Here is a 14,773-nt window from a genome sequence, read left to right as displayed (position 1 = left end):
TACACATTACAAGCTAAAAAGATACACAATAAGTAACAAAAAGTAAAAAAAAAAAAAAAATTTATTGCTTAGATGTGTGGACGAGCTCACAGTCCACCTGGTGTAAGTGGTTACTGGAGCCCATATACATCCACAACGTAAATGCGCCACCCACCTTGAGATATAAGTACAAATCTGACTTATAACATATAACATAAGCCACGCGCGCACGACCAAGCATGACAAATGTGCTGAGATTGTACACAAAGTACCTTGCCACTACTGGACAAAACAACACGATAAATAGAACCAATCTAACTTATAATATAACGAAATAATTTAAATGAATCATTTGTATACCTAAATTGAGTCGACAATTTGGTGTTAAAGGATCATGATTATTTGGTCCCTGTAGGAATTTTACGATCGCGTCTGCCCGTACCAAGGTTAGGTTAGTTCGCAACATGACCGCCTGGGAGCGCCACCTCGCGCTTCTAAATCAACAAAATAATACAAGAAAAAACAATAGTCGAAATTAAAAATGTGCAGTGTTCAGATAATAGTGTTGTGCAATGCGCAGTGAGTGTGATGGTTTTTCTCAAAAAATATATATTTAATCGTAATATTTCCATAATTTTTTGAAAAACAAATGAAATTTATTTAAGTCAGTATTTGCTGAAGTTCTCCCTACTCCCTTACACGATTTAAAACAATTTTACGGCATTATTTGTGAAATAAACTTTACAATTTTTTATACGATTTTTTTACACATACATACATTTTTTTCGTGGTTACGATTAACAAGATTTATGAAAGATAAGTGTGAATATTCTGCTTCGTATATTTCGTTATGGACGTGTATCGTGTTTACTAACACGTTGCATCGATTTCACATAAACAGTAGACTAGGGTGAGGGCTGGGTGACGGAGATAGGGGGCTTTTGCATTCTGTCAAAGTGCATTTTAAGTTTATTAAGAAAGCTGCCTTTTTAATTATTATATTGATCAAAGGTTAGGTCTATGAGTACTGTTGCTTAAAAAATAGCGTAAACTATGTTTTCCGTTTTTATTTTACTTCAAATTATTTTTCAAAACAATTTTGTTTTTTTGTTTTTAGGGCAAAATTTGGGGTTAAGTTGGATGGATAGGAAATTACTACGAATCTCGAAATGCGATTGGTGAAGTGTAATATGATGTGCGTGCGCACTTGTAACGTCACACGCGACTTTGGCGTAAACTTTCTAAAACTAAAATTTCGTTTTGCCTGGATAGGAAAACTTCGGAAAACCCTTTTGTTTTGACGTTAATTGTTTAGTACTTTGTATGAATAAGGACACCTTATTTTTTTTTGTTTTTTTTTTAACTATCTATCGCGTAGAATCGAAAGTATAACCTGTCGTTTGTTTTTTTACCCTCCCCTAAGCGGAATATTTTGCACTTAAAAATAAATGTCAAACACACTATTTTAAAAACATAATGTTTTGGTAGTGTACAGTATTATAATATTATTATCAAACGGATAAAACAAAACAAGGTGATAGTAATTATGCTATATTATAAAGATACATATTATTATTATTTTTATGTTAAACTTTAAAAAATCTTGTCGACTGACGTCAGATGACACCAGCGCGTTCGGGAATTACGATCTCGCCCGAAGACGCCCGAGAGTGACTTAGATCTGTTGCCCGCTACAAACCTAACATATTCTCTAGACGCTATTTCAGATTACAGCTGTTAAGTCAAGCGATAAAACATATAGTAAAAATATCAATCACCGTGAATTGACCGCGAACATCCATCCTCACCGCGCATCGCTACGGAATCCGCCTTCGCGCATTGTTCGACACGCACTTATCTGTGTTTTATTTTATTTTGATGTGTATTAAGTACATTAAAGTGTCCATGATTAATGAAATAAAATTACGTGGAAGTTGTTGTTTAAAGTTTAGTTTAGGTTATGTGGACTCCTTATTTGATCTTTACTTTTTGCATTCAACATCGTGTGTGTATGTGTGTGTGTAATCAGAAATTCTGTACATTCTTATTAAGCACTGTAGAAATTAACGCTGAAGTTGAGCCCACTGTGTTTCTCGCCGGATCTTCTCAGTGGGTCGGATTTCCGATCCGGTGGTAGATTCTGCGAAGCACGACTTTTGCTAGGGCCAGTGCCAGCAACACTCCGGTTTGAGCCCCGTGAGCTCACCTACACGTTAGGGTGAAGCTGACATAGCCTCTCAAGGCTATCAGCATAGGTAGGAAAACAAAAAGCTGAAACTGTTCGTAATGTTCTGTTCTTCAAGTCACTTCAAGTTGACAGCTTCCTTGTTCATGACAAGTCTGTAGAGTCGTTGCCTCAATACTCGATGCGAAATTGCAGATTAATTCAAGATAGGGAATTGGATCGTAAAATCTGTTTGAAGATGTAACTACTTCAAGAGCTTATCGTATTTACGTTATTGGGTCCAGCGCTAATTGTCGACATTTAACCTGGTACTCATTTGCGTAGGAAACCAATGTACATATGCATCTTTGGTTACTTAATAAGACTTAATAAGTACTACGTTTTCAGAATCGATTTTTTTGATTCGAATCAATAGTGTTAGAGGAGATCATTCGACTAGGAGTACCAAGTTGATTTTTATTTTTTTTCCTATCTAAGCTGATAGGCTTGAGAGGTTATTTCAGCGTAACTTTAACTAGTAGGTGAGCTCACGGGGCTCAAACCGGAGAGTTGCTAACACTGACCCTAGCAAGAGCAGTGCTTCGCAGAATCTACCACCGGATCGGAAACGCGACCCACTGAGAAGATCCGGCGAGAAACTCAGTGGGCTGTGTCTGTGGGTTAATTCATTCGTCGAGCCCTTCGTCGCAAGCGACGGGTTCGACGAGAACGATGACCGTCCAAGTTGAGCCTCGTTAGCTCATGCACCAGTCCGCGCTTATTTGGAATAGCCCCTTAAGCTACCATTATTGTGCAAGAAAAAAAATTTAGGAGCATTGGGATTAATTACGATCCCAAAAACATGTTTAGATACAATTATATTTTTTTCCTACCTATGCTGATAGCTTGAGAGGTTATTTCAGCTTCTTCTTTACATGTAGGTGAGCTCACGGGGCTCAGACCAGGTGTGATGTCAACACTGGCCTTAGCAAGAGCTACAATTATCACACGTCCCGAGTGTAATAAGTAGTTTAATCGCTACGTCTTATCACCGTGTGATGTGTGCGATGAGGCAGCGTGGCGGCGGCCGTTGCAAGCCATGCGCCTGTGTGAGTGGGGCTTTTCAGTGAGTCACGTGCAGTCTCCTTGCTACTGATACTCCGACAGGAGCTTTATTAATTTTAATAAAGTCATTTTATTAGGTTAATTCAAGGTTTAGGTTCAACATATTTCGAAGTGTCTGATATATTACGGTTTTTATGTTTTTCGAAGGCGCTTTTCTGTTTATACAAAGTAGTTGTCTTTGTTAATTACGAAGAGTTATTTAAAGACAAAAGAGTATCAGTAGGGTATTTGCTTGTAGATGGGCACAGCGTCTCAATATGTGACATTTCAATAGTATTTTATTAGATCAGATGTTAGGTCTTCGTTGTATAAATGCGTCCAATGCGTATAAATCCAACAGTCGTGATTAATGGCTTAGGTACATAAGGATATCGTGGCCCAAAGTATAAGTCGCCCGGTGAATTCGTATCGAGCGATGCCAGACGAATCCCATTTTTTAATGCAGTATGAAAGTAACGCATGTTCACTATTGACTCCCACGATAAAGGATTGTAACCGAGTTATAAAAATCCAACTCGAAAAAAAATTAATTTTTCCCAGATACTATCTATATACAATTAAGACTTTATGCTGCAAGGCGTTGAGTGGTAGTCACGATATGTTGATGTCTATGGACCCCTGTAACCACTTAACTCTATGAACTGTTAAAACACATCTGTCCACTCTCTTACACACACACACACACACACACAACTGTTTAGTTTAGATAAAAACGTAGATATAATAAACAATGTGTTGATATGAGAAATATCTCATCTATTTTAGTGCTTGTGCTTATCGGAATACAGACTAAATAAAACAACACAATTAAAGATTCCTGTCATGTGGCGTACTTTATAAAAGCAAGATATTAATCTAATTTCGTCTTTACCTAATGATGCTAGTGATTATTTTTGCTTGTATAATCCATGTTAGGGTTAGGAGCCCTTATATTGGACTGTCTGTGCAGTTTTGTCATTTGTCATCGATTGTTATTTATTAACATGGTTGTGGCCTTATGATTATATCGTGGCTTTAATGACAAAAAATTATGTTCTATGTGCGAAAAATTTTTCTTGGCTTCTACGGCACGGATCATTTTATATTAATATGTTAATTGAGTTTTTTTTAGTTTTTTTATTGCTTAGTTGGCTAGAGCCCACTTGATATTAAGTGGTTACCGGAGCCCATAGACATCTACAACGTAAATGCCGCCACCCACCCTGAGACATAAGTTCTAAGGTCTCACTTTTTGACTACGGTTGCCCCGCCCTTCAAACCGAAACGCATTACTGCTTCACGGCAGAAATAAAAGTCTAAAAGGTAATCCGAGTCCTAAAATAATTCATGAGGCGTAATCTCGAAAATAGGTAGCATTTTCTTTAACGATTGTTTGCTCGTAAAAGACCAAACCAAATGCCATCGAAATCGTTCCAAAGTAATTTTCCATCCAAAATTAATTATCTTCTCAGAGTGACGTCACAAAATGACTCCTATGCCTAACGATGCAAAAACAAGGGGCTATTGAATTGAATACCTAAATATTATGACACTGTGACAGCCTCTCGTTCTAAACACTAAAGATAAAACGAGGCAAAATATGATATTGCTTTGATTTCCACAACTTTCTCGAATCCGCGATCTTAAGGCGTATTCTCCTAATTTCTATTTAATGTAAACTAGAGGTCCCGCAGTAGTCGAAATTCGACTATAATTAATTGGGATTGTAAGTTTGTACACTATTATGATTGTATTTTATACTTCTATAATCACAAATTTCGCCAAGACTACACTATAAAAAATATTAACAAAGACAAACAATATTCTATTCTCAATTTGACAACAGACGTCAAGACCATAAGTTTGACAATAAATAGTATGCATGCGTGTTGCGTCAAATACATGGTACGTAGTGTGTGTAATGTTTTCTTTATTGATTTAATGTATCTTTTATGTATTATTTAAAAAAAATATTAGCATTGTGCACTTCTTCTCTATATTCTCTATAAGTGTGGAAATTTTGATACTTCTCCGTCCGCGCAATTTTCGTAAAAAGGGATACAAAGTTTTTGCTTCACGTATATAGATATATAGATATATGATACAGATATATGATAGCCTTAGCTCAATAGTTTTAAGCACCAAAATCACTGAAACCAATTGGGTATTTTCACGTGAAAATTACGTAGACCTTAAGGTATAAGGCTTAAGGCGCCTTTTTGTTTATGACGCCTTTTCTCAACAGATCATCAATTTTCGCAAAATTTAATAAGCTTAGTGAAGAAAGAATTGATGATGTAGTGAGAAGGCTTGCTTTCAAATCGTATTAAAATGATTGATAGGCTTGCTCAACAAAGAACACTTCGGGGTGAGGTAAAATATGGTGCTTTAAATAAATGTGTATTGTTTTTCTTGCGTGGATGGGTGAGCGGCCTTCTACTGTAAAGTGGTTAAAGGACTCCATAGACATCTCAACGTGGACGCCTTGAGACATGAGGTCAAAGCCTCAATTGTATTGTACGAATATAGTTGTTTAATTCGGAAATCACGGCTGCTTCGCAACTGAAGTAAAGAGGCTGGTGGTATCTACCCTTACCGGCGTCGCTGCGGCTCTTTCTCCGGTGAATCCCTTAGTCTCCTTTTACGATACCTACGGAAAGAGATAGGGTTGTGCTATTTTCGGCCACTGCAATGCATGTGTAATGTGAAACAAATCCTCTTAGTGTACGATTGGATGGAAGAGATCCCTCTTCACGATAACGCTGCCCATTTTTTCATACTTTTAAAGCAAGGATGAGCAATACGCGGTTAACGGAGCGCTTGCGGCCCGCCAAGCAAAATTGAATTTATTTTATAGACTTTCTCCCATCAATTCTTTTTTCTGTTACTTTTTTGTTTGTTTTTAATAAATAAATACAGTTTCGTAAATTATTAAAAAGAGTTAAACTACGTGCGGATCGAACAAAAAAAAAATTAAATTGGCCCATCTATTAAAAAGGTGGCTCATCCCTATTTTAGAGCGTTTTTAAGCCATTATTGTGTTTTCAATTTGTGTAGGTATATGTATAATAGTTTTTCAGTCGTAGTAATCTATTATTTTTAAATAAAATGAATGTACTTATTATTGCTGCATAGCAAATTTGACAGATTTACAAAAATTGACAGAACATTAGCCCCTAATAAGCCCAATCACCACAGTACAAAAGTCAGTTTAATCATTAACTACTCAATCTAACAATTTTTCTTCTAAGCGATTAGACCTTTAAGTATTCTTGTTTTGTGACGTCTGTCCAGTCCTATATTAAACAAAAATAAAGATGTTGTCTATTGTTATTATATCTTTTACCGAAAATAGTCATTTAAATAGCCAAAAAGAATCACTTGACATTTCCTACGATTTAAAGTTAAATCTAGTATCTACAGACAAACGCTACTTTTCAATAAGTACATAACTATGGAACTGAATAAAACCAATTCTTAAAAAACGCCGTCATTGTGCCATCTGTGGAAAAATAACACGATCAGTGTGGTCCGTATACGTGGAAGTGAGATGACTGAACATTGGTCCTGGTTGACGGGGGCCGAGCCCGGGGAGTACACGTACAGTCCTCCCACCAGGCCCAGTTGCCCACCGCACCGCCCGCTGGTCAAGCTGGCTACAAGCGCCCATCTCCACACCATCGCGAGGTAAGTGGGACATCATTCCTTGCCTTACAGATAGGCGAATAGTAGTAACGCATATAAGATTCGTATTTGAAGCACTGCCAAATGGAAATACTGGTGGTAAGACCTCTTGTGAGTCCGCACAGGTAGGTACCACCGCCTTACCTATTTCTGCCGTGAAGCAGTAATGCGTTTCGGTCTGAAGGGTAGGGCAGCCGTTGTAACTATACTGAGACCTTAGAACTTATATCTCAAGGTGGGTGGCGCATTTACGTTGTAGATGTCTATGGGCTCCAGTAACCCCTTAACACCAGGTGGGCTGTAAGCTCGTCCACCCATCTAAGCAATAAAAAAAAATTTAAAAAAATTGAACAAGAATCAACAAGATTCAAAAGAAAACATGATGCGGTTTTCTTTTGTGTTATAAAATATTATATATCGACAGGTGAAAGGATATTTGGTTTAAGCGACATTTCGTGTAATACATGACATTTATCTTTGTATTAATTTTTTTCCTACCTAAGCTGATGATGATTTCAGTGTAACCCTAACAAGTAGGTGAGCTCACGGGGCTCAAACCTGACGACGTTGCTAACACTAACCCTAGCAAGAGCCGTGCTTCGCAGAATCTACCATCGTATCGAATTCGTGACCCACGGAAAGATCCGGCGAGAAACTCAGTGGGTTGTGTCTGTGGGTTAATTTACTTGCCGAGCCCTTCGTCGCAAGCGACAGGCTCGTCGAGAACGATGGGCTTGAGGTACCTAAAAGCACCGTTAGTGGATCGAGAGGATCCGAAATGACGTGATCTTTGTAATTAAAGGTACGTTGATTTGGTATTAGAATCAACAGCTCTATGTTTTTAATTGAATTACAATTAAATTTACTCCATTAAAATAGCAAAAAAGGTTTTATGTTATTATATTTTTTTCGAAATTTTAACTTTAAATAGCTCTCCTGTAAAATTTCAAATAGCCTTATCCCCTCGATATATTGGGTCATCGGGAGGCCGAGCTCTCGGGAAAATGGTTGTTGATTCGTATGTTACGACAAAGGGAAGATCTTCCACCGAGCGGATGATATTTGCTCGGTAGACCGACGGTCCGAATGTTGTTGTTCGGAACTTGTTGCAAAGCTTATCTTGAAAATGTCGTAAGCGAGATTCAGGCATTGGTCAAATATCTTGTGTTGTATGACGACTACCGCCACACGTGAATGTTTGAATGACTGTTGTGAGCACATTAGGCGATGACTTTAGGAAAAGCAGTATTACTTTACGTTATTTTCATTATATAGACGGTTAAATTACTAAAACAATCAGAGCTTACAAGTATAATTAGTGATTTAGAGCCAAAGGGCTTATGACTAGTATTTACAGATTTATCAAACCGGATTACCCTACAATTTGCAATACGGGAATACAAAACTATTAATCGTTATTAAAATTACACAAATTACAGAAACATTAAAATAATAATTTTCACTGGAGTAGAGTTCATCCATACTACCTGGAGCCACTGCGGTCATCCACAGTGCGTTTCCAGAGGTCTTTCTTGCCTCGTACCATCCGGCCTTGGAATGAGCTCCCCTCCACGGTGTTTCCCGAGCGCTATGACATGTCCTTCTTCAAACGAGGCTTGTGGAGAGTATTAAGCGGTAGGCAGCGGCTTGGCTCTGCCCCTGGCATTGCTGAAGTCCATGGGCGACGGTAACCACTCACCATCAGGTGGGCCGTATGCTCGTCTGCCTACAGTCAGGCAAAAAAAATAACAAACAAAACAAGATAGGTACTTATATACGTAGTATTTACGTTGGTTTTGCGCCAGTCGTAAAAGTAATACAAACCAGTTTTATGGTTTAATCTCGTGATTCCTTTTTTTTAATTTTGACTAGCTGACCCGGCAGACTTCGTAGTGCCTCAATCGATAAATAAGAGAAACTTAAAACAAAAGGAATCCGTCCGACGGGAAACATATCAAAAGAAAAACAAAATTGGTATTTTTATTTAATTCCGAGCATTTTCATATTTATCTAACCTTTTAAACCTCTTCTGGACTTCTACAAATAATTCAAGACCAAAATTAGCCAAATCGGTCCAGCCGTTCTCGAGTTTTAGCGAGACTAACGAACGGCAATTCATTTTTATATAGTATAGATAGATTATAATAAGGAAAGTGTGAGTGCAGCGTTACAAAACTAATGAAAGCAACAAACATGATGAAATAACAAAGTGACCACAGATACACGCACGAGTACAAACTCCGGGCTGGATAATTAACTAGTCTTCGCAGCATTAGCATTCAAGACGTTGTTTCCATGAAAAATGGTTCGAGTCCCCGGAGGACCATTGCTTTCAGGAACCAACATACATTTATCGTTAAAAAACAACACGCCCCATTCTCCCACTGAGAAATGCAACTTCAACAGTACGCAAACATAAAATTGTAGAGTTACGCAGACTTGTGCTGTTTTTGAAAACGAAAACATACTTTGTTTTACTGTGTTTAAAGAACAGTTTTCTTAAATTTAGCTGCGAAATGGAAATCCTAATGATGTACTAGTACCAAGTTATGTTTGCAGTTGTTTCAGACGTTTTCGTATGGATTTTAATGTTTGAGAGCGGCATTTACATTGGGTTTTACTTTAGACATCATGATAGATGGTGGAGAACGCCTCTAAGGATTTAATTTTGAGCTAGAGTAGTTGCTGACGTGTGCTTTTGTTTTGATTATTTTACTTTCAATACAGGACCTCTCATTCATCAGTATGCGAGTGCATAATTATACTTTTATTGTTCTGGATGGACAGATCCTCTATTAACTTGATTGATGCGTGATAAGATCAATAGTAAATTTCTTGTTAAATGACATGTCATTGTAATTGGACTTATGACTATAATACATAGACATAGCCCGCTGAGTTTCTCGCCGGATCTTCTCAGTGGATCGCCATTTCGAATCGGTGGTAGATTCCGCGAAGCACTGCTCTTTGCTAGGGCTAGTATTAGCAAATTCTCTCAGGTTGAGCCCGTGAGCTCACTCACTCGTCCGGGCGTAGCTGCAATAGCCCGCTAGGCTACCAGCGAATAGGTTTTTTTTTTAATTGCTTAGATGGGTGGACGAGCTCACAGCCCACCTGGTGTTAAGTGGTTACTGGAGCCCATAGACATCTACGACGTAAATGCGCCACACACCTTGAGATATAAGTTCTAAGGTCTTAGTATAGTTATAACGGCTGCCCCCCCGCCCTTCAAATCGAAACGCATTACTGCTTCACGGCAGAAATAGGCAGGGTGGTGGTACCCACCCCCGCGGACTCACAAGAGGTCCTACCACCAGTAAGTATGCAAATTATAATTTTGCAGATTTAAATTTTATTACACGATACTATTCCTTCACCGTGAAAGTCAATCGTGAACATTTGTTGAGTACGTATTTCATTACAAAAATTGCTACCCGCCTGAGATTCGAACACCGGTCCATCGCCCAACACGAATGCACCGGGAAAAAAAACCTGATCACAGAAAAGCTCCACGGGGTAAACAAGCAGTATGGTGATGGTGGAAAAATAAAATAAAAACGAATAGACAGACAATGAGTAACAGCTGCCGTCCCCCATTGAAATCACGTGGTGTTGTCAGGGGACAAATAAATTATCCCACCAAAAAGTACCGTCTTGTTTTCTATATGCAAATTTTCATGTTATCGTATACAAGAGAATTTCCGTTACGTTTTTATCGTTTTCTTCTTTACATGTGGGGACATCAGGTGCGGAAGATTCGTACTTTTTGTTTGAATCAAATAAATGTTGGGCTGTCTATGTACGTGTTTTGTTTTTACATAGAATTCTGTTTTCATGGGTAATATGAAGATTTATTTAATGGAGTTCGGCGAGCAGATCATATAAAAGTAAACTTTATGTTGAGCGGGAATTAGAATGTTATGCCTGCAATTACTATGAGCGCTGATGACCGTAAATCATACTTAAAAACGCTGCGTACGAAACTGTTCGAGAGTCTACGGTCGAAAAACTAATCTATACTAATATATAAATCTACGGTGGTTTTTACGATGTTCCGTTATAACTACTGAACCATGTATCCGATTGACTTGAAACTCGGTATACATGTAGAAAATACATGTACTTAATGGATAAGCTAATATTTATATGAGTGTTGGACTCCCTGCACCAGTTGCGGGGGTGTTCATGATGAGAATCTTTGTGGGGGTGAGAAATAATAATGTTAATTTTAAATGCCCAGCGAAGCGGACAAGTACAGCTAGTTGTCTTATATAAATGACATGAGCATTAAACTTTAAATATTCCGGGACATTAGACAGTGTTTAAATCTATTTAAATATTTCTTCCCACATCCTTAGATGGTATCTGACTTAATTACTTACTTAATACTTAATGAATGGTTCATCGTAATTTACGAAATTAATTTCTTTTTACTATTGCTACATATGACATTTGATGCGTTGCAAGGCTCTGTTTTTGACGCTTAAGTAAACCACTGTAACATAATAAACTGAGCTTACATGAAAACTTCACGCAATAACCTTCAAACATTTTTCTTACAAAAAAAAAAAAAACAGTGGACAGATATTAACTAAATGCCTAAACGTGCCTATGCCACAACTTTAAAAGGAACTTCGCAACTAAAACATATTTTTCAATCGCCGACATCTAAAACTACTTAAAACTATTGCGTATTCCACACACGAACTCTATACCACGGATCGGCGACCTCGCCCCCCGATACTACGTCAATTGATATATGAACATACGCTGAACTGAATTTCCGTACGAGACAGGACTTCTTATTTCTGATTCAGCAGTATCCTGGGTCTATTGGGGGATAGGGAGATATGAGCTCACCGTTCACCCGGCTCTATGTAGTTGCCAAAACTCATAAGCTCACTGCCCATACTTGGTTATTTGATCCCTGACTTAGTTTGGCTAATTAGAAAAATAGTCTGAAATTCTTCTTCGCTCTTACTTAGCTCTGGATTCTACTAAAAATACAAATATACATTACAGAATCATAATTTTTCACTATTATATTTTTACTAATTAATCTCGCATTGACGGCGTAACTATATAGTTGAATGTGTAATAGAAACATCTTTATTGATAAAATTACTTACCGACTAATTAATTTGAGAAAATTTTGGTCCAAATAGACCAGAAAATACTCTCGGCCATAGTTAAATTCTGATGCTTGAAGTCTCGACTTCAAGTTTAATAGATTTTTTTTGATGGGTAATTTATCCCATAACTCAAGCTTCCTCAGTAATGGCGTTAATAAATAAATTTGTAAAATAACTAGAAACATTTTACCAACCAATCTCAGTTAATTTCCTTAAAACAATTGCCACACAATTACAGAAATTCGTCGTACTTATAACTTCGCGTTCATTGTAATTTACGAGTCGTAAGGTCGAACCAGAGCCTTAATTAACCAAATCATAGCCTGTGAAATGACAAGCAACATGTCAATTACACTGTACATGCGTTATTACGCCTCTGAACAAATCATCACTTAGCAGAACGTTATCTGTAAACGGCCACATCAAACAAAATTAGACGCTATTTCTCCGCTTGAAGGTTTTAGGTGGTGGTAAATATCAAAATGGTCTCCTAATAACATGGTATTTCGAGAAGTAAAAAAAATTCTATAAGCTATATTACGATGTGGCCAACATTGTCGCGGCACATGAGGCTCTGACGGCAAGCGATGTTTTCGTTTTTGATTTTGGTGTTTGTAGCGTCGGTCGCGGACTCGGTGATCGGTACCGCCGAGGTGATGAGCCACGTCACTGCTCATTTCGGTAAGACCCTTGAGGAATGCCGAGAGGAGGTAAGCTTTTTAACCGTTTAACCTTTCATACCTAAGTAGTAAGTTGAGTATGATTTAGGGATATAATTTGTGTAAATTCTATGGAATATGTCATCATGTCTTCTATAGTTTTTCTCTTCAAAATTCTCATAAATCTGACCGTAAAATCCAGAACATAGTTCTGAGAAATCACTCCGCAATTCAGTGTTAAGATTTTGTAAATTTTTATTAACAGAATCTAGGCATTCTCTAACAGTCTACCTTAGGGGAGTGCAGAGATGAATCTTGGTAGGTGTAGTGTGAAGGTGATATTACATAAACATATGTGTATATATAATCATCATCATCATAAAATATTGTATCATCAAATTTCAAATTTCGACTCCATATAATCCAACACCATTCTTCCACAGTCCGGGCTATCAGTTGACATTTTAGACGAGTTCAAGCACTTCTGGAGTGATGACTTCGATGTGGTTCATAGAGAGTTGGGCTGTGCCATCATCTGCATGTCCAATAAATTTTCTCTGATGGACGATGACGTCAGGATGCATCACGTCAACATGGACGAGTATATCAAGGGTTTTCCAAACGGTATGTACGGATTTTTTCATTTCTAATAATACTTTACTTTCAAAATGTCACTTGACAGATAATAAGTTACTTCTGGAACCAAAGGTATGGATATTTTAAAGCGTAAAATAGTTTTTAAAGTTTGAAGAATCACTGAAATAGTTATTTCGTTCGACGTAACTTAGTGACAGTGTCTCGCAAAACGAATATTATGGTTCTATTTCTTGTTATTTTCCCCTACCTAATCGCTCATAGCTTAAGGGCCTATTCCAGTTACGCATGGTTTGGTAAGTGAGCTTTACGGGTTCGCAACCTGAGATTCTTTGCAAACACCAGGCCTAGCAAGAGCAGTGCTTCGTTCAATCTACCATCGGATCGAAATCTCAAGTCACTAGGAAGATCTGGCGAGATACTGAGTGTGGGTTATATCTATGGCTAGGTTGTATGTCAAACTCGAGTTCAACAAAAATGGAATACCTTGTAATACCGATAGATGAGAAAGTGGCGTCTATGTTATATCATGTGGCCATACGATCTCAAGTCTACGATTTGTCTACTAAAAAATAAAACTTGATGAAAATAGATTTCTCTACACATAGAGCGTCGAAACAGCAATTATCGTATTGTAAAAAAAAGTATGCTTTGTGGTAGAAAAAGACAGGGCAGTGGTACCACCCTTGAAAATCTTTAAGTTACGGCAAGCCTTACAAGCCAAAGCCTGCCAGTACTCAAGATTGGAACGTTTCTATTTCAGTCAGGTTAGATAAAGCTTCGTTAAATTCTCCGTTAATTCTTCTCGCTCATATGCAGGGCAAGTTCTAGCTGAGAAAATGGTAAAATTGATCCACAATTGTGAGAAACAGTTTGATACCGAGACGGATGACTGCACAAGAGTCGTCAAGGTAGCTGCTTGCTTCAAGAAGGACTCCAGAAAAGAGGGCATAGCACCAGAAGTGGCCATGATTGAAGCAGTTATCGAAAAATACTGAGCAGCTCATATGTAATAATGACCACGACACGGCTTTGTTAGTTTTAAGAATGCATTCTGAAAAACATAAAAAAAAGGAATAGAATAAAGATTTATGCAAATTTTTCTTGAAGTTTTTAATTGATTATTGGAAATTATAATAATTTTCAAGATCGGGTAAATTTACAGTTACGTTATAACGTATAGCCATTATCACTAAAACCTTTAGGTATGCGGTGGTGATGGTGTTAGTGCCACTTAGACAACGCCTATTTCAGATTGAAAGCCCGTATTGAGCTTATAGTCGATTCGGAGCTTTGAAATATTTTTTGAAACCACCTATTAAAATATCGAGAACCGACTTTGAAAAGAAAAAGAAAATAATACCAAAAAGTTTGAATTTTTTATAACAAACCTTTAAATGAATCAATTCTCTTCTTGATTCTGATTTTTATAGACTTTATTAGTCTTACAATGAGCT

At 37.6% G+C, this 14,773-nt stretch overlaps 2 protein-coding genes across 10 annotated transcripts in view; both read left to right on the top strand.

Annotated features, from left to right (window-relative positions):
• LOC101737057 (protein prickle) overlaps positions 1–14,773 on the top strand; it is a 358,717-nt gene that overhangs the window by 121,255 nt on the left and 222,689 nt on the right. Inside the window, exons 1-2 of one of the 9 annotated variants that reach the window (XM_062673848.1) lie at positions 437–558; positions 6,603–6,934. The exons of 6 other annotated variants lie outside the window; for them this stretch is intronic. In XM_062673848.1, the coding sequence (XP_062529832.1) occupies positions 6,798–6,934 (137 nt within the window). In that variant the 5' untranslated portion in view covers positions 437–558; positions 6,603–6,797. Of the gene's footprint in view, positions 1–436; positions 559–6,352; positions 6,935–14,773 lie in introns of those variants that run through there. 2 more of the 9 variants (XM_062673847.1, XM_021347999.3) reach the window with 2 other exon arrangements.
• On the top strand, positions 12,638–14,417 carry GOBP2 (general odorant binding protein 2). Its single transcript, NM_001044033.1, has 3 exons — positions 12,638–12,773; positions 13,166–13,346; positions 14,136–14,417. Exons 1-3 carry the CDS (start codon positions 12,651–12,653, stop codon positions 14,312–14,314), a joined length of 483 nt encoding a protein of 160 aa, NP_001037498.1. The 5' UTR covers positions 12,638–12,650; the 3' UTR covers positions 14,315–14,417.

This window comes from Bombyx mori, chromosome 19, assembly GCF_030269925.1.
Source record: "Bombyx mori chromosome 19, ASM3026992v2".
NCBI lineage: Eukaryota > Metazoa > Arthropoda > Insecta > Lepidoptera > Bombycidae > Bombyx > Bombyx mori.
This window is presented reverse-complemented; position numbering and strand designations above follow the sequence as displayed.